General features: G+C 39.7%; 1 protein-coding gene across 2 annotated transcripts in view; it reads left to right on the top strand.

The window, feature by feature from the left end:
- The window catches only part of dnajc1 (DnaJ (Hsp40) homolog, subfamily C, member 1), a 292850-nt gene that overhangs the window by 88247 nt on the left and 186139 nt on the right, over positions 1–18464 (top strand). The window contains exon 1 of one of the 2 annotated variants that reach the window (XM_063044232.1): positions 7539–7872. The exons of the other annotated variant lie outside the window; for it this stretch is intronic. Within the exon in view, the coding sequence (XP_062900302.1) occupies positions 7717–7872 (156 nt within the window). The 5' untranslated portion in view covers positions 7539–7716. Of the gene's footprint in view, positions 1–7538; positions 7873–18464 lie in introns of those variants that run through there. 2 annotated transcript variants of the gene reach the window in all.

Genomic DNA, 18464 nt, shown 5'->3' with positions numbered 1-18464 from the left:
TGGAATGGCTGTTGTGTAATGAACCAGATCTGATAAGGGAGTTTAAGGTAGAGGAACCCTTTGGACGCAGTGATCATATGATAGAATTTATCGTGAAGTTCAAGAGGGTGAAGCTGGCAGGAGGCAAGGAATGGGAATAAGAAGGCCCTTTCTGGTTGTCTGTCGGTGATTAGTGGTGATCTCTTGGGATCTGCGTTGGGACCACTTCTTTTCACATTATATGTCAATTACTTGGATGAGAGAATTGATGGCTTTGCAGCCAAGTCTGCGAACAAGATGAAGATAGGTGAGGGGCAGGTAGAGTCAGGAAGCAGGGATTCTGAAGAAGGACTTAGACAGATTAGAAGAGTGGGAAAAGAAATAGCAGATGGAATATAATGTAGGGAAGTGTATGGTCATGCACTTTTAGAGAAGGAATAAAAGCGCTGACTATTTTTTAAATGGGGAGAAAAATTCAAAAATCTGAGGTGTAAAGGGATTTGGGAGTTCTCGTGCAGGATTCCCTAAAGATTAACTTGCAGTTTGAGTTGGGGTAAGGCAGGCTAAAGCAATGTCAGCATTCATTTTGAGAGGACTGGAATATAAATGCAAATATGTAATGCTGAGGCTTTATAAAGCATTACTCAGACCACACTTGGAGTATTATGAGCAGTTTCCGGCCCCTTATCTAAGAAAAGAAATGCTGACATTGGATAGGGTCCAGAGGATGTTCATGAGAATGATTCTTTGAATGAAAAGGTTAATGTACGAGTGTTCGATGGCTGTGGGCCTGTACTCGCTGGAATTTAGAAGAACAAAGGCGGGGGGGGGATCTCATTAAAACCTATCAAATATTGAAATGCTAAGATAGGGTGGATGGAGAGGATGTTTCCTATAGTGGGGGTGTCTAAGACAGAGGCTACAAACTCAGAATAGAGGGATGTCCAGTTAGAACAGAGATGAAGAGGAATTTCTTTCAGCAGAGGGTAGTGAATCTATGCAGTTCATGGGCACAGACTGCTTTGGAAGCCAAGTTAATGGGTATATTTAAAGCAGAGGTTGTTAGGTTCTTGATTTGTCAGGGTGTCAAACGTTATTAGAGAAAGAGGGAGAATGATGTTGAGAGGGATAATAATTCAGCCATGATGAAATGGTTAAGTAGACTCGATGGACTGAATGGCCATTTCTGCTCCGGAGTCTTATGTTTTTTGGTCTTGTAGAATTTCTGTACTGAAAATATATTGCTAGTGCTCTTGTCACCCCTTTCCAGTAGACAATCAAGCGTCTTCCTCACTATAACATGACCTTGCTCTTCTTTTGCTGCCTTTACTGCCTCAAGGTTCAATTTTGCTAATCACTTCAGGCTAACAACTTCATCTTCACTCCTTGTAAATTATTACTCAACTTGTCAGCCTTGTCCCAATGGTAACAATATCACATCTGAGCCAGAAGTTTGTCCGTTCAAATCCTGTTCTGCAACACACAATCTAATGCTGATATTTTAGTGTAGAATTGAAGGGGGATCTGCAATGTTGGAGGTGCCACCTTTCAGATAAGACGTTAAAAATGAGGTTTCATGTGATGAGACATCTGTTCCCATTCAAGGTGGAGCAAGGGGGAGTTTTCCTGGTGTTCTGGTCAGTATCTGTCAACATCACAAAACAGATTATCAAATCATCATCCCATTTCTGTCTGTGGATTTTTGTTTGCAAATTAGTATCTATGTTTCCCAGCATCACAAAAGTGACTGCACTTCAGAGGCAGTTAATTGGCTTGTGTGTTTTAGGATGCCCTGAGGTGGTAAAGATATAGTATGAATGATGTAATCCTTTGTTCACACCAGTGGTTTCAATCTGCATTGTAACCTGCTCAATAGCATGCTTCCTACATCACCTACTTCTCTCCAAATACCTACTGCAATATTAATATGAATTATGCTTCCTCAGACTAATTTCAAAGTAAATCCATGTCTCAATATCAAATCTACTCAAGTGTTCCCATAGTACCCCACTGTGTTCCACCACAATAATTTTCCCATACCCCATCCTGACTTCAATTCTGCATCAAAATCCCAGGGAAGTACTCTGAAATTACAACACAAAGGCAGGCTGTCAGCATTGGTATTTACCCTCCGTATGCATTGTTATTATAGCTCCACAAATCTGTCCTGCTCCTTTTGCACTGCTCCCTTTCCTTTAATTATCCATTTAACCTATCCTCAATGGCCCCAGTAGAGGTCAGCACCATCAGGAAAGTCAGAAATTTGGGAAATGAAGAGTAAGGTATTTCAGTTTCTGTATCCACTCCTTCAGCCACTAAAGCCTGGCATATTAACATGGCTTTCTCAAATTCCTTTCCATTTCCACATTCTTTTCTGTAAATCTTGGGATTCAACTTGCAATTTTCTCAACTACCTTTGAACTCCAAACTCAAGAGCCTTCCCCTGTTCCTTCCATTCTCCACCACACTAGACTATTCAACTCCCTTTCATGCCACGTCTCTCATCACTGACATCATCAAAACTATCATTATCATTTTCTTCTTCAAAATCTCTGCCCTCAGATTCCAAAGTTCTTATAAGTATTCCACCTCCAATGTCCTGATCTACTTCATTTTCTAACTTTACTGAACATCTATGGAAATTCATCCTTACTTGGTTTGCTGTGTTGACAACATCATTAAGCATGATATAGGAAGAAAGTGGGATGAGGTCCTACAAACTGAATTTAGGGAGCTAGGAGATAAATTAAAGAGTAGGACCTCAAAGGTAATAATCTCAGGATTATTACCGGTGCCACAAGCTAGCCAGAGTTGGAATAGCAGGATAGCTAGAATGAATATGTGGCTTGAGCAGTGGGGCAGGAGGGAAGGTTTCAGATTCTCGGGGCATTGGAACCGTTTCTGGGGGAGGTAGGACCAGTACCATCTGGACGGTCTACATCTGGGCAGGGCCGGGATGAATGTCCTAGGGAGAGTGTTTGCTAGTGCTGTTGGGGAGGTTTTAAACTAATATGGCAGGGGGATGGGAACTCACACAGAAAAGAAGAGGGAAGTGATGCAGAGACCAAAGCCAGAGTTAGTGAAGAAAAAAGTAAGAGTAGAGTGCATAAAAGTAAAAAAGCAAAAATCGCATAGGTCACTAGATTCTAAAAGGACAATGAGTATAACGGCATTTTATCTAAATGCCTGTAGTATTAGAAACAAGGTTAGTGAACTTGTGGCACAGAGCAGTACCAAGGCATATGATTTAGTGGCCATTACAGAAACCCAGTTGCAAGGTGGAGATGACTGGAAATTAAATATCCAAGAGTATCAGGTAATACGGAAAGATAGGCAGGAAGGCAGAGGAGGTGGGGTGGCACTGTTAATTAAGGATGAAATCAGGGCGATTGTGAGGAATGATATAAGAATGTTGAGTCCATCTGGGTAGAGATTAAGAATAGTAAAGGGAAAAAAATCACTGGTGGGAGTTGTCTGCAGACCACCTAATAAAAATATTGCACTGGCAGAGGTGATTAACCAAGAAATAACTGAGGCCTGTAAGAACGGAGCGGCAGTTGTTAACCATAACCATATAACCATATAACAAGTACAGCACGGAAACAGACCATCTCGGCCCTTCTAGTCCGTGCTGAACTTTTACCCTATCCTATTCCCACCGACCTGCACTCAGCCCATAACCCTCCATTCCTTTCCTGTCCATATATCTATCCAATTTAACTTTAAATGACAACATAGAACCTGCCTCAACCACTTCTGCTGGAAGCTCGTTCCACACAGCTACCACTCTCTGAGTAAAGAAGTTCCCCCTCATCTTACCCCTAAACTTTTGTCCTCTAATTCTCAACCCATGCCCTCTTGTTTGAATCTTCCCCACTCTCAATGGAAAAAGTCTAACCACGTCAACTCTACCAAACCCCTCATAATTTTAAACACCTCTATCAAGTCTCCTCCAAACCTTCTAAGCTCCAAAGAATAAAGACCTAACTTGTTCAACCTTTCTCTGTAACTTAGGAGATGAAACCCAGGCAACATTTTAGTAAACCTCCTCTGTATTCTCTCAATTTTATTGACATCTTTTCTATAATTCGGTGACCAGAACTGTACACAGTACTCCAGATTTGGCCATACCAATGCCTTATACAAATTCAACATTACATCCCAACTCCTATACTCAATGTTCTGAATAATAAAGGCCAGCAAACCAGAAGCTTTCTTCACCACCCTATCCACATGAGATTCCATCTTCAGGGAACTTTGCACCATTATTCCTAGATCCCTCTGTTCTAAAGCATTCTTTAATGCCCTACCATTTACCATGTATGTCCTATTTTGATTAGTTCTACCAAAATGTAGCACCTCACATTTTTCAGCATTAAACTCCATCTGCCAGCTTTCAGCCCACTTTTCTAACTGTCCTAAATCTCTGCATGTTTTGAAAACCTACTTCATCATCCACATCACCACCTATCTTAGTATCATCTGCATACTTACTAATCCAATTTACCACCCCATCATCCAGATCATTAATATATATTACAAACAACATTGGACCCAGTACAGATCCTTGAGACACACCGCTACACACCGCCTTCCAATCTGACACACAATTTTCCACCACTACTCTCTGGTGTCTCCTATCTAGCTACTGCTGAATCCATTTTACTACTTCCATATTAATGCCTAACGATTGAACCTTCCTAACTAACCTTCTGTGTGGAACCTTGTCAAAGGCCTTACTGAAGTCCATATAGACAACATCCACCATTTTACCCTTGTCAACTTTCCTTACTTTGTTTTACTTTCTTAGTAACCCTAGCAACCTCATCAAAAAATTGTTATGGGGGATTTTAACTTCCACATAGATTGGGTAGGCTATTTGGTAGGACAGTTGAGAAACAGTGGAATACTTTCAAAGAGATTTTTCACAGTGCTCAACAAAAGTATATTTCAGTCAAAAGTAAGGTCAGTAAGTGTGGGGAGAGCCAGCCTTGGATAACTAAGGAAATAAAAGATAGTATCAAATTAAAAGCTCATGTGCACAAAGTCGTAAAGAGTAGTGGGAGACTGGAGGATTGGGAAAACTTTAAAAAGCAACAAAGGAAAACTAAACAAGAAATAAGGGAAGATAGAGTATGAAAGTAAATTAGCACAAAATATAAAAACAGGTAGCAAAAGTTTTTATAAATATATAAAGCAGAAGAGGGTGGCTAAAGTCAATGTAGGTCCCTTGGAAGATGAGAAGGGGATATTGATATTGGGTGATAAAGAAATGGCTGAGGTATTGAACGACTATTTTATGTCTGTCTTCACAGTGGAGGACACGTCTAATATGCCAAAGGATGATGTTATGAATGAAATGAGAGGTGAGGACCTCAATAAAATCACAGTCACTAAAGAGATAGTGAGGAGCAAACTAGAGGGCCTGAAGGTAGATAAGTCCCCTGGTCCTGATGGGATGCATCTCAGGGTGCTGAGGGAATTGGCAGAGGTTGTAGTAGATGCGTTGGTAATCATTTATCAAAACTCTCTAGAATGTGGGCAGGTTCCAGCAGATTGGAAGACAGCAAATGCCACACCACATTTCAAAAAAGGATGTAGGCAGAAGATGGGCAACTATAGGCCAGTTAGCTTAACATCTGTAGTCAGGAAAATGCTTGAAGCTGTCATTAAGGAAGAAATAGCAAAACATTTAGAAAGGAGTGGTTCCATTAGACAGATGCAGCATGGATTCAGAAAGAGCAGGTCCTGTTTGACAAACTTACTGGAGTTCTCTGAAGACATAATGAATGCAGTGGATAGAGGGGAACAGGTAGATGTCGTATACTTGGATTTCCAGAAGGCATTCAATAAGGTGCCGCACAAGAGACTTATAAATAAGATACGGATGCATGGAGTCCGAGGAAGTGTATTGGCATGGATAGTGGGTTGGTTAACCAATTGCAGCATAGTTGCAGATTAGCGGGTATGATGTTATAGGCATTACTGAGTCAAGGCTTAAGGATTATAGCTGGGAGCTCAATGTCCAAGGATACACATTGTATCAAAAGGACAGACAGGAAGGCAGAGGGGGCGGTATTGCTCTGTTGGTAAAAAAATGACATCAAATCATTAGAAAGTGGTGACATAGGGTCGGAAGGTGTTGAATCATTGTGGATAGAGTTAAGAAACTGAAAGAGTAAAAAGACCCTGATGGGAGTTGTATACAGACCCCCAAAGAGTAGTAAGAATGTGGTCTACAAACCACAATGGGAAATAGCAAATGCATGCCAAAAAGGCAAAGTTATAATAGTCATGGGGAATTTCAATATGCAGGTAGATTGGGAAAATCAGGTTTGTGCTGGATTACAGAAGGGGGAATTTCTGGAATGCCTATGAGATGGCTTTTTAGAGGAGCTCGTGGTTGAGCCTACTAGGTGACCAGCTATTCTGGACTAGGTGTTGTGCAATGAACCAGAATTGATTAGAGAGCTTAAAGTAAGGGGCAAGTGATCATAATACGGTCAAATTCACCCTGAAATTTGAGAAGGAGAAGCCAGATGTATCAGTATTGTAGTGGAGTGAAGGGAATTTTGGAGCCATGAGAGAGGAATTGGCCAGAATTGATTGGAAAAGAACACTGGCAGGAATGTCAGCACAGCAGCAATGCCTGGAGTTTCCGGAAGCAATCCAAAGAGCAAAGGATATATCCATCCCAAAGAGGAAGAAGTACTCTAAAGAAAGATGACACAACCATGGCTAACAAGAGAAGTCAAAGCTAACATAAAAGCCAAAGGAAGGGCATATAACGGAGCAAAAACTAATGGGAAGTTAAAGGGTCAGGACGCTTTTTAAAAACCAACAGAAGGCAACCCAAAAAAAGTCATTAAGAAATTAAAGATGGAAAACGAAAGTAAGCTAGCCAATCATATTAAAGAGGATACCAAAAGTTTCTTCAGATACATGAAGTGTAAAAGAGAGGTGAGAGCAGTCCATATGTTGAAAAAGAGGTCTCCTACCTTTACTGTTTTATCTGTACTACATGTTCCTCTAATTTTCTGATTTGTACCTATTATTTGGAGACAAAAGGGAATACAGGTGCTGGAATTTGGTTCATCAAACAAAATGCTTGGGGAAGTCAGCAGGTCAGGCAGCACCTGTGAAGGGAAATGGACAGTTAATGTTTTGGGTTGTCCCTTCATCTGGACAAATGGATTTCCAAGAGTCTTAACTCAGAGCATTGACTGTTCATTTCTCTCAACAGATACAGCCTGGTTCACTGAGTTCCACCAGCATCTTGATTCTTGTATACCCATTATTTAATAGCGGTACAAATCTCTCTAACCAGTATTTTCTGCCCGTTATTCTTAGTTCAACTCCTACATCATGATCTGCCAAGCCAACCTGTTTGTACTGTTTAACAGCTTTGCCTTTTTTTTTCCTTTTTTAAACCTACGTTTAGGCTCGTTTATCAAATTCAAGTTTATTGTCATGCGTATGCACCACGAGGTTATGAATGTAATGAAAATTAGCCATTTGCAGCAGCAGCACAGAACACTACAAACAAAGCTTACATGAACTTAGACAAGCATAAATTATACGGTTGTTCAAACTCTTGGGCGAGTTTGACTAAATGTGTGCGGCGCCTTTAAGGAGCGGTTGAGTGAAGGAGCCACGTCTTCCCGGCTGCTGCCTGGTGAATGAGTTAGGCGGCGGTTGGCTGTCGGTGGTTCAGTTAGGTAGGCAGCCGGCCCGGCGATGCTGACGCCGGTTGTTGGGGCATGGCTGGCGGCCTGGGTTCTTCTGTTGGGCTGCGTGCCCTGCTGCTTGAGCTGGGACACGGCCGAGATGGAGCTCTTCGATCTGGTGGAGGAAGTGCAGGAGAACTTTTACCGCTTCCTTGGAGTGGAGCAGGTGAGGGCCGGCTCTTGACTCTCGTTTTTCCCATGGCCGCGCTCTCCGTGTCCGGCTTACTCAGACCCAATGGCGGTGCAGAACGCCAGGCTACCGAGGCCTAGCGCGGGGCTGCGGCTCCCATTTCCTTCAAAGTTGTGAGGATGAGCTGATGAGCCCCGTTTCTAAGCCCCTTTCCCCATCCGAGAAAACTATCCTCCGCCATTGCCAATGTTTAGTGTTCAGTAAAATGAACTTTTAAAATATCTCTATTAAACTGTAGGCGGAGAATGTCCGGTGAATGAACCATTGTTACTTTAAATATACATTTCTCACGGTCTGTTCTTTAAATGAGTTTTAAGAGGCTGTTTTGCATTCTCGTTTCCGTGCCGGCTGATGGATTTTCGCAACTGTATACATACACGTTGTCAGAATAGACGCGGCCTGTTGATGTGTTACTTTTAGCCTTAATTTTGAAAGATACTTGCGTACAGATTGAAGAGCTATTTGTAAGACTTAAGACTTTTCTTTAAAGTGAATAATTCTGCATTTAACTGTATTTTTATGTTGATATTTTTCCTCTTTAACTAGCAATTTTCAGTTGGGAAATGTTTAAAAATGAGTTGTGTTCAGGATCTTGACCGAAGCTTGTCTTATTGAAATGACAGGAAACCTACAAAAAATTTGCAAGTGAATGATTCTATATTATTTCCCCCCTTCTCTGTAGAAAAGTGTCCAATTCTGTTTTGCAGCTTTTTAAGATGGCATACTAATGTTTGATGTTCACCTCAAACTTTGTTACACTTCAAAAGTAAATACAGCCTTCATTGAGGTCTTGTAAGCATTTATCTTGAACTGGATTTGATGATATTTTCCTCTTGTAAATTTAAATGCTGACATAACATGACACAGTGTTATCATTGCCTTTGTGCAAACAGAACAGTAAATACCAAGCGCATCCCATGATATTCAAAACTGAAAGGTAAGGATACATGTCGGCTGTATGGTTCGTTATGTGTTCTCCACTATGCGATCAGATTGCTTATCTGAACTTGGGTTAAGCTCTACTCACCTTTTCCTCATAAATCCTGACTGTCATATTAACATGTCAGCCATGAATATATTCAAGGTAAATTGGCATTCTGTGAATCTTTGCACTTCTCTGTCTCAGTCTTCTTATTGAATAATTTTACTAAGGACTAAACCAACCCAAAAATTCCATTGCAAGAAAAAGTCAATATTACACTTGTCATCTTGATTACCTTTTGTACTTGCATGCTAATTTTGTATTTCATGAATGATGACACACATTTCTATGGCATTTTTTTACTCCCTCTTGATTTAAAGAATGTTGTTTTTCTCTTGTTCCTATCAAAGTGGATAACCTCATTTCCCTGTGTTAAACTATTTGCCAACTTGTTACCTGTACAATTTTGTTGATTGTATGTATCCTTCCCACAATTTGCTTTCTCACTGATCTTTATATGGTAGCAAATTTATCTGCGATACATCTGGTCATTAGATTGTGTGTAGTTGTGGCTGCAGCCCTGATATCTGTGATAGCCCACAGTTATAGCTTGCTGTACTGAAAATTACTTGTCTTAACTCTGTGTTAATAGGAAACAATCTATGCTAATATATTATTCCCCAGTGCTATGGGTTCTTGCCATGTGCAGCAATTTTGTGTGTGTTGCTTGAATTTCCAGCATCTGCAGATTTTCTCATGTTTGCGCATTTCTTCCTATAGATGCTGCCTGGCCTGCTGCGTTCCACCAGCATTTTGTGTGTGTTTCTTTTGTCACCTGCTTGAATGGCATTCGGAAATCCAGATATGGCATGTCTTTTGGTTACCATTTATCTATCCGACTACTTACAACCTCCCAAGAACTCTAATCTTGCTTTCCAAACTTTTTCCTTTTAAGATTGTACCTTATTAACATGGTTTGAGTTGAAGGAGAATACCGTAGGCTGTTTATTCGTTTGAATTTAAAATGAAAATGACAGGATTTCTATACATTCTGTAATTCAATGCTATCCTTTGCCTTTGAACTGTAAAATAAGAACCCATTGGATTGAATGCTTTACATTCTTAACCCAATCAGTAGTTTGATGTTGCAATAAATTGCGAAATAATCATTAATGTAGCATGTGACAAACTTTCACTTTGTTACTTGCTCTTATTGCTGTTGGAGTCAGTAGTAGTAGAAGTAGTGGAGTGGGTAACCTGATCAGGTGAGATGGAATGTTGTGCATGTATAAGCTCATGTCTGGAGCTTTAGTGTTGGCCACTAATTCCCAATAATATGGCTGTGATCATGAACTTGCGCTACTGGATCTGTGGTCGTGATTATATAGAATGTAGAACATTGAACAGTCCAGCAAAGGAACAGGTCCTTTGGCCCCCTGTATCTTTCACTTCAAAACTTGGTTCCAGTTTGTCAAGACATAAACAATTTTTTTTAAACAGACAGACAGCACTGAATTACTCAGACCTCCTGCTGCTTCTCTGCCTGGTAAGATTAAGCTGCTGAGTTGATCAGTAGCATCTTGGTTTGTTTTTGATCCCTGTACAACAGTAGCTGACTTGCAAGTCTAAATTTGCCTGAAGTTCCTATTCTTTGGAGGTGTGGTAAATTGTGCCCTATTTAGATAACACAAGATTGGACTCTTGTTATACCTTGCACAGGGAACTAGCTTGAATATATTTGCTAGTTTGGGCAAGAAATTTTTCTTGTGTGTCTGGCGATTCCATTTATCACTGAATCTGCCTTTTGAAATACGGATCTTATTTAGTATCTTAAGGTCTTAATTCTTAGTGGGGATTATATTTATCCTCAATTGAACTTTATTAAGTGGGCCAATGACTTATTAAAATTCATTTTTATAATGAAAGTATTGGTAGATTGTTTTTCTTCTCCCTGAAAATCATGAAGCTGCTGTTTATTGAATACCCAAAGTGGTGGGATTCTAATTTTTATTAACCAAGTATTTTGTGTCCAATTAAATTGTTTTAACTTGTTGGTGTGTGCTTTTTAATGAATATTAAGTGATTTAGTGTTTAATAATAATGGTGAGCTTGGAGATGTGTCTCACCAAAGGAGGTGTAAAGCATTCCTTCCCTCTGCTAACCTGTAGGTCACCCCAAGGCAAGGTGAGGCTCTCATTTATCCCCCCCTAATCGAGGTCCCATGGAGCCATGGGAGCAGGTGCTGGATGGTCATATGAGCAGCTGGTGTATATCACAAGTTCTGGTTTTGCGACCACTGACACCAGGCAGACAGCCTCTGAAGAGTGTTGAGAATGGCTGGGTCACCTGCCTTGTAAAGACACTGCCCAGAAGAAGACAATAGCAAACCACTTCTGAAGGAAAATTTGTCAAGAAGAATCATGGTCGTGAGACCATAATCAACTATGTCATACAACACGGCACATGATGATGGATAATACTTGAATGCACAAGAAAAGGTTTAGTAAATGATCTGGTGCAGTCATATTAACTTATTTTAGAACAAAGTTGAATTAGAATAAACCTGCAGAATCTCTCGTTTAAAAACAAGCCATTAATACCTTTATCATGTGGAATGCAAACAAATGATCTTTTACCATTGCATTATTTAAGAAGTGGTTATTGTATTTTTCACTGGAAAATTTTATGTTGTAAAATAATTACAAAATATCACAAGTTGTTACAATGAGAGCATAGTGTTATCTATTTGTCTGTTGTTAACAGTAATACATTATGCCTGTGGACCTTAAAAGATCACTAATGAACCCAGAAAGGGAATCAAAGTGGTGAGAATGTAGGGCAATCATCCGCATTGGGAAAGATGAATATTGTGTATTTAAATGGAAGTCACATAAGTCAATATGGGAGAAAGAAATAGAATGAAATGAAGTAGGCAGCAGCTTGTGTAGTACATAAACCCCATGTAAGGTTAGATTATCTCATGTGCTGCGATATCTTTTGCCTTTCCAGACTTCTTTGTAAAGCTGATTTGTTTAGGTGCAGTTGAATTGTATTAAGGTAGAGGAGTTCTGAAGAAATCTGCACTAATATCAAGGATGTTTGACTGTGTTTTCTCTGAACTATCTACCCAAGTGCTATCAAGGAGTGACTCCTTGAATGATGTTGGGGATGGCTGCCAGCTGTTATGTAACAGAGATACCAGCCCCACTACTTGTAGAGATGTCATCATATGACCAACTGTCACAGCCCATCTCTTTGATCCCTGATGCTTCAGTCCACAAGTCAGCTGATTTGTTCAAATTCTTTCTCTCCAGAAGTTATTCTCTGCAGAGCATGGTTTTACTCTATGCAATTCTGGTAACAGTGAAATGGGCGTATAACATTCCCTTAATTCTTCCAGATTTGCTGTCTGGATATTGTAAAATTGAATGTTTTATTCTGAGAGACTTCAGGACAACTGGGAAAGCTAACAATACAACCTTGATTTTGCTGCAGGAACCAAAGGTAGAGTAAAGTAGAAACTGAGGGAAGGAATATTGTTAAGATGGGAACTTTTTATGTCGAACGTCAGCAGTAGTGCATTATCCCCAGGGTACAAAATGTAAACTGTCACTAATAGAAACATCACTTTGGGGTAGGAGTTAGCCACTTGACTCTTAAGCTTGCTCGCTGTTTAATAAGATGACCTCAGCTCTGCCTTCCTGTCTACTCACGGTAACTTTTCAGCCCCCTTTGTTTTTAAACAGCGACCTCTGGTTTTGGATCCTACCAGAAAAGAAAGTATACTCCATTTGTTAGATTAGTTCAATATACTTAAGCGTCTAACAGTTTTGTGAATTTTAAGTACCTTTAAATTGTGAAAGTTTTATTTTGTTACTATTTGTGGGAATTGCCGTGCTCTGTTTCATGCATTATAGGGAACTGCATCTTAAAAGGTATCTTGATGAAAGCACATCTTTCTTGTTCAGCTTTAATGTAAAATATTCTGAGGATTGTCATAGTGCCAAATAATGTGCAAACACCGTAAGCTGATGCATTCTGTTAGGTGAAAATACTATCAATGCAAATTAGTTGGGAGTTCCAGGATTTTGATTCAATAATGATGAAAATGTGCCAATTACAGTTCCAAAGTTGTCACGTGAAGAGGGGTATCATGCAATATTCAGTATGCCTATTTCCATACTGAAATGATGTGTACCAATTTTAACAAATTAATTGCAGATGTTTCATTGAAAAACAAAGTAAGGTAGATGCTTGAAGTCTAATATAAACAAAAATGTTGCTGTGTACGTGGACACATCTTCAGTGATGTTCCTGGAATCATCGGGTGTTTCGGGTTTTTCAACATCATACAACCTCCTCCAGGTGACCCAGCCAGGGCTGATCAGACCCCAGCTTGTGTCCAGATGGCTAGCTACTTATGACTCCATGGCTCCCCTCTTTTGAGCCGCAGCCATCTTGAGGCCCGCTCTGCCACATCGGTGGTACTGCGGATCGCTCTCCTCTTCCTCTGTCCTTCATCAAACTGCTTCCACAGTGAAGTCATGTTAGCTGCAGGCCATTTGATCCGCCTCCTGTTAGACTTCATGTTAAAGGGATTAGTTTGCAACACTTGGAGGATCTGGGCACTATGGGGTGACTCCGGGCCTGGCCCCTCCTTAGTCTCACCAGGTTGGACGCCTGTGCGTTGTGCTGCTCCTGCTCCCGCCAAACACTTCATCCTCGCTTGGTGGATCTTCAAGCCGCGATCGTTCTTGCAGATTTTGCCACATGCACACTGCTTCCTCATCGTCGTTTGTTCATTGCCTGGGTCTGATGTCGTTGTGTCCATCCGACTGGGGTGAAGATACTCAATAGGCCAGTTAGAATTTGTGTAGATAGTGTAAATAGATTGCAATTAGTAACTTCTGATGAAAGGTAATCAACTTAAAAATTAGCTGTTTTTCACTTTCAACAGATTTGTCTAACTGCTGGTTGGTTCCAGAATTTTCTGCTTTTATTGCTGGAGTTGGATGATTATCCTGAGAAGTAGTGAATTCACTGCACTTGATAGGCATGCTTGCTGTGAAAGGTTTCTTGTACTGGAAATTATGCTTGCATTGGCATTATGGGATGGAGGCATTAGCTCTGTGTAATTTCCAATTTTGGGCTTGCATTTCTAACTGAAGACTCATTTAACAATATTATTGTGGAAACTAGCTAATTCAAGTTCAGTTTTAATGTCTTGGTGACTAATTATTTTACATTTTTATTATATCGAGTATCTTTTCTGCCCTTGCAAAAATAAAAAAAATCTTGATCACAATATAATTAAGAGAAAATGACTTAGGCTTTGTAATCAATAGTGAAAGCAAAGTGCTAATTTCTAATATTGAAAGAAGCCAGCTAAACAGACTCAGGGACATCTTTTGCTGGATTGCTTTTAATGCATTTTTGTTCTTTGGATCATCAAACGAGCCAGACAGAAGAATTTTCATAACAAACTTAGTAAATCCACTGTCAACACAGCCGCAAATTCTAGACAATTATGATAAATTCTTATTTTAGCAAGCAAGATTTTTTTGTTAATATAGCAGACATTTATTTCAAACATTTCGACTTGAGTAATTTGGGAAACGATGAGTAAGAGGTAATTTATACTAATATCAGCCAGAGGTAATATGCCTTGCTGAGATGAGTGAAATGGCAGAGCAAAAGAAATAATTGGACAGCAGAGCAAAAATAGAAGATAAAGTTAGAATATGTTTATGATTAATTCTACTCTTGATTTTAAATCTGTTGATTTTTCTGAAAATTTTGTTTATATATAGTTCTGTTTTTAAAACCAACAATCCCAATGAAACAAAATCCTTTTAGAAAGAATCTTGAGTAACAAACATCAAATTTAAGAAGGAATGCAAGAGATCTTCACAAGAATTGTATGTATGAATTATTCAATTATTGAAGTGACAATTAAAACCAGCATGCCTAAACTGAGAGCAAATGGCAACTTTGTGTAGATTGCCCAAACCTTGTAGTAAACTATTAGACACGAGATTTAATAATCAAGCTCTGAATTTTTGGAAAGTACAAACATCACAAAATTGATGCCGCGCCTGAGGGGAGAGGTCACCAGTGAGAAAGTCCACTTTTCATTCTGATTAAGGGCTCATGGAGAATGCTGTTTAAGTCTTCAAAGGCTACTTTGGTGACATTTTTTCTTCTTTGAGGGCTCCAATTGAATCTCCATGTTTCTGCCGTTGTCATTTATCCTGTCAATGCTAATGCTTTTGATATACTTTTTACCCCTCCACTGCGGTTGATGGAGTTCTTAAATGTGCAAATTTCATTTCCTGCATTTCTCTTGTCTCCTTCACAAGGATGAGATTCTCATTGTCCTCACCTTCCACCTTACTGATCTGTACATTTAACAGATCAACCGCTATATTTTGGTAACTGACATAATATTACCACGCGATGCATCTTCACCTCTCCATTCCGATGGGATTAGTCTTTGAGAAGTATTTTGTTTATTTTTCTATCTCCATCAGTATCTTTCTGTTCTTCCTACTGTTCAGGGTTCCAAGCACATTTTCTGGAAAAAGTCCTGATTTACTTAGAATTCACAAAGGAGAAGAAACAATACAGGATATGGATAGGAATAGGCCACACAGTCAGTGAAGTCTGTTTTTCTTAACTGGATACTAGCTAATCTTCATGTGAACGATACTCATCTGCATAAGATGATACCCTTGATATCCTTGAGTAACAAAATACAGTTGATACAAGGTGATGTCAGTTCACTAACTTAGCATTCATAGTTAATGTTAAAAGTTGATAATCAGTTTTCAGAACGATTTAGTTTTCGTACAAATGGAAAATGGTGATTTGAAGCTTGAACTCAGTCTTGTCCTGAGGGCTGAAACAGGAAAACAACACACTTTTTTAGTTTCTTTTCAAAGTTCAAAGTAAATTTATTGTCAAAGTACATATACCTGTATACCATATACAACCCTGAGATTGATTTCTTGCAGGCAATCACAGTAAATTAAAAGTAGATTAACAATATGGGTGACCAGTGAAGGGGAAAGTACAGTAAACATAGCTGTGGAAGTCTGTGGACTTAAAAAGGATATCGCCAGATCTCACCAACAGGCACCAAGACCTCGCCTGGCTGGCGGTGAGAGGGGCCCTGCCAGTCAGAGCCCTCCTGTATGCCCGGAACGTTGTCTACGCACCCCACTGCCCACGGGAGGACTGCAGTGAGGAGGAGTCTGTGACCCACTTCTTTGCACACTGTCAGTACGCAAAGAGGGTGTGGAGGAGGATGGACGGGCTAGTGTCACATTTCATCCCCAGCAGCTGCGTAACAGATCTATGGGCAGTTCCCGGGGACGCACACGGAGACCAACATCCGGTGCTGCTGGCAGATCATCAACTCGGTGAAAGACGCTCTTTGGTCGGCCTGGAACTTCATGATCTACCAGCACATGGAGATGTCCGTGGGAGAATGCTGCCGACTGGCACATTCTCAGAGTATACCCCTCAACAATGATGTGGTAAGGTGAACAACTGGAGTGCCACGTGGGTGGCCATAAGTATGGATATGTACCGAGTATAATGGGAACGTGTGTAAAGGATGGAAAGTTATTGAATGGTTTATTGTATATAATTTTATTTTTGAATAAAGTATATTTTGAAATTTTTAAAAAAAATTGGGCCTATTCAAGTTCTTATCCCTGGCCCCAGCTTCCCTTCCGTCTCTTGCTGTGGACTATGGCCCATATTCCAGATTCAGGTTCCGGCAGCATATCTGACCCTTGATTTTCCCAACCATGGCTCTGGATGCACACTCTATTTTTTTATCTGTCAATGTGAAGCATCAAATAAGCATATTTAATGGCAAACAGGATTCACTAGATAACATAAGAGAGGCATCTGTAGAGGCACACTTTATTTTCCCTGTAACATGAGGATCTGTGGATAATGAGTCAGTTTGATAATGAGGATGTAGCTAACAAATTGGGTCCTGTCCCCACAATGTCTTGTTATTTTCAGAGTCTGTTCATAAAAGCTTTTGAGCTGTTCTTCACTCTCTCTAATAGACACTTCAAAACTATCCCAAGACACTTAAATAATTAAACAAATGAAATTACTAAAATTAAAAGCCATTTAAAATCTTAACAAATAAATAAAGTAGAATAGTTTAAACACTTGGGACAATGACTGTTTTCCACGTTGACTCCACTCAGATGAATGAGTTTTATTTTAAAACTAACTTTCTTGATCTGAAGCTGAAGAGGAATGTAGTGCCTTCAGCCCTCTGCTTAAGCATTTCCGTGTTCTGTTGTTGGGATAAACTGATGCTAGCTGTAGTTTCCAGATTATTTAATTTACTGATTTTTTTTTAAATGCCCCAGCTACCACAGCACAAGAAAATGTATGAAAATTAGCATCAGGAGTAGGCCCTTTTGCCCTTTAAATCTGGCCTGCTATTCAGTTGGATCATGGCTGATCTATGTTGACCTCCAACCTCTCCAGGATTCAAATTTATATTCCTTAGATTAGTTAGTCCAGGTCTCACCAGTTACCAGTACAGTGACTTGATCACCCGTTTATCTTTTTCTCCTGCTCCCAATAGTCACAACCATTTGCTTCTGTTTTGTTGTGAATGGAACTATTTTGTTTGAACATGAGGTGAGCAGTGGTGGTGAGCTGGTGTCATTGGTAGTTTTGGTAGTAATTCCCATTGCTCAAGTGATTTGATTCATCATGAAGTTAATAGTTTTATTATTGTATTTATCTTAAAGCATAATTTGACAAAGTTTTCTCATTGGGTGCCTTGCATGTAAAGTGAATGATGCTTAAATCTTAGTTTTCCGAGCATACCCCATTACCTGCAGCCAAAGCACTGAATCAATCTTGTTTATGTAGAATGTGCAATTTTGTGGACAAGAAACCTGAAGGATTGGTGATGGTCAGGAGGCCAAATAGGATTGTCCAGTTTGCCCTTCTGGCTGATAAAGTGATGTGGATTAAATGCTTCCAGAATGCTTGGGAAATTTCCTCATCCTTTGGCCTGGTGGACCATCCCCATTGTGTTGAGGCTTTCAAAGGGTAGTATGTTCATTGTGGTACCATTTTGGTTCGGTTTTGACCAGATAGGAACAGTTCACCTGACTTGGATACCTCTATATGAAAAGCAATTTGCAGGATTGTGTTGGCTGAGTTTACTACATGCTTCCTCAGTTCCTGATTGATTCTCTTTTGCTTCTTTTAAAGCCTTTAAAGTTTTTTCTTAACTTCAGGATTCGAGTCTTACTGAAAAACTTATTTTGGATTTGATACTTCAACTGGAACTGAGATTCTTTTATTTGATTGAACATTGCTCATTTTAGTACATGGTGCACAGAACTGGTTGATGCAGTTCAGATAATTTAATGACATATTTTGTTTTAGTTTTTAGCTGTTTATGTTTGGCATGTTTGAGAATTATTTGAAGAAAAATGTATCTTTTTAAAATTCTTCTTTAAATTAATCTCTATCTTGGGGATGTACCTGTGGGAGTGGTTGGGTTGAGAGAACTCATTTAAGCACTTACAAGATATTTAACGAGTTAAGTTATTAAATCTGTATTTGCTCATACAAATATTGTGAATAAAAGGAA

The sequence above is a fragment of the Mobula hypostoma genome, chromosome 3 (assembly GCF_963921235.1).
Source record: "Mobula hypostoma chromosome 3, sMobHyp1.1, whole genome shotgun sequence".
Classification (NCBI taxonomy): Eukaryota; Metazoa; Chordata; class Chondrichthyes; order Myliobatiformes; family Myliobatidae; genus Mobula; species Mobula hypostoma.
The sequence above is the reverse complement of the archived record's forward strand: the minus strand, read 5'-3'. Positions and strand labels throughout refer to the sequence as shown.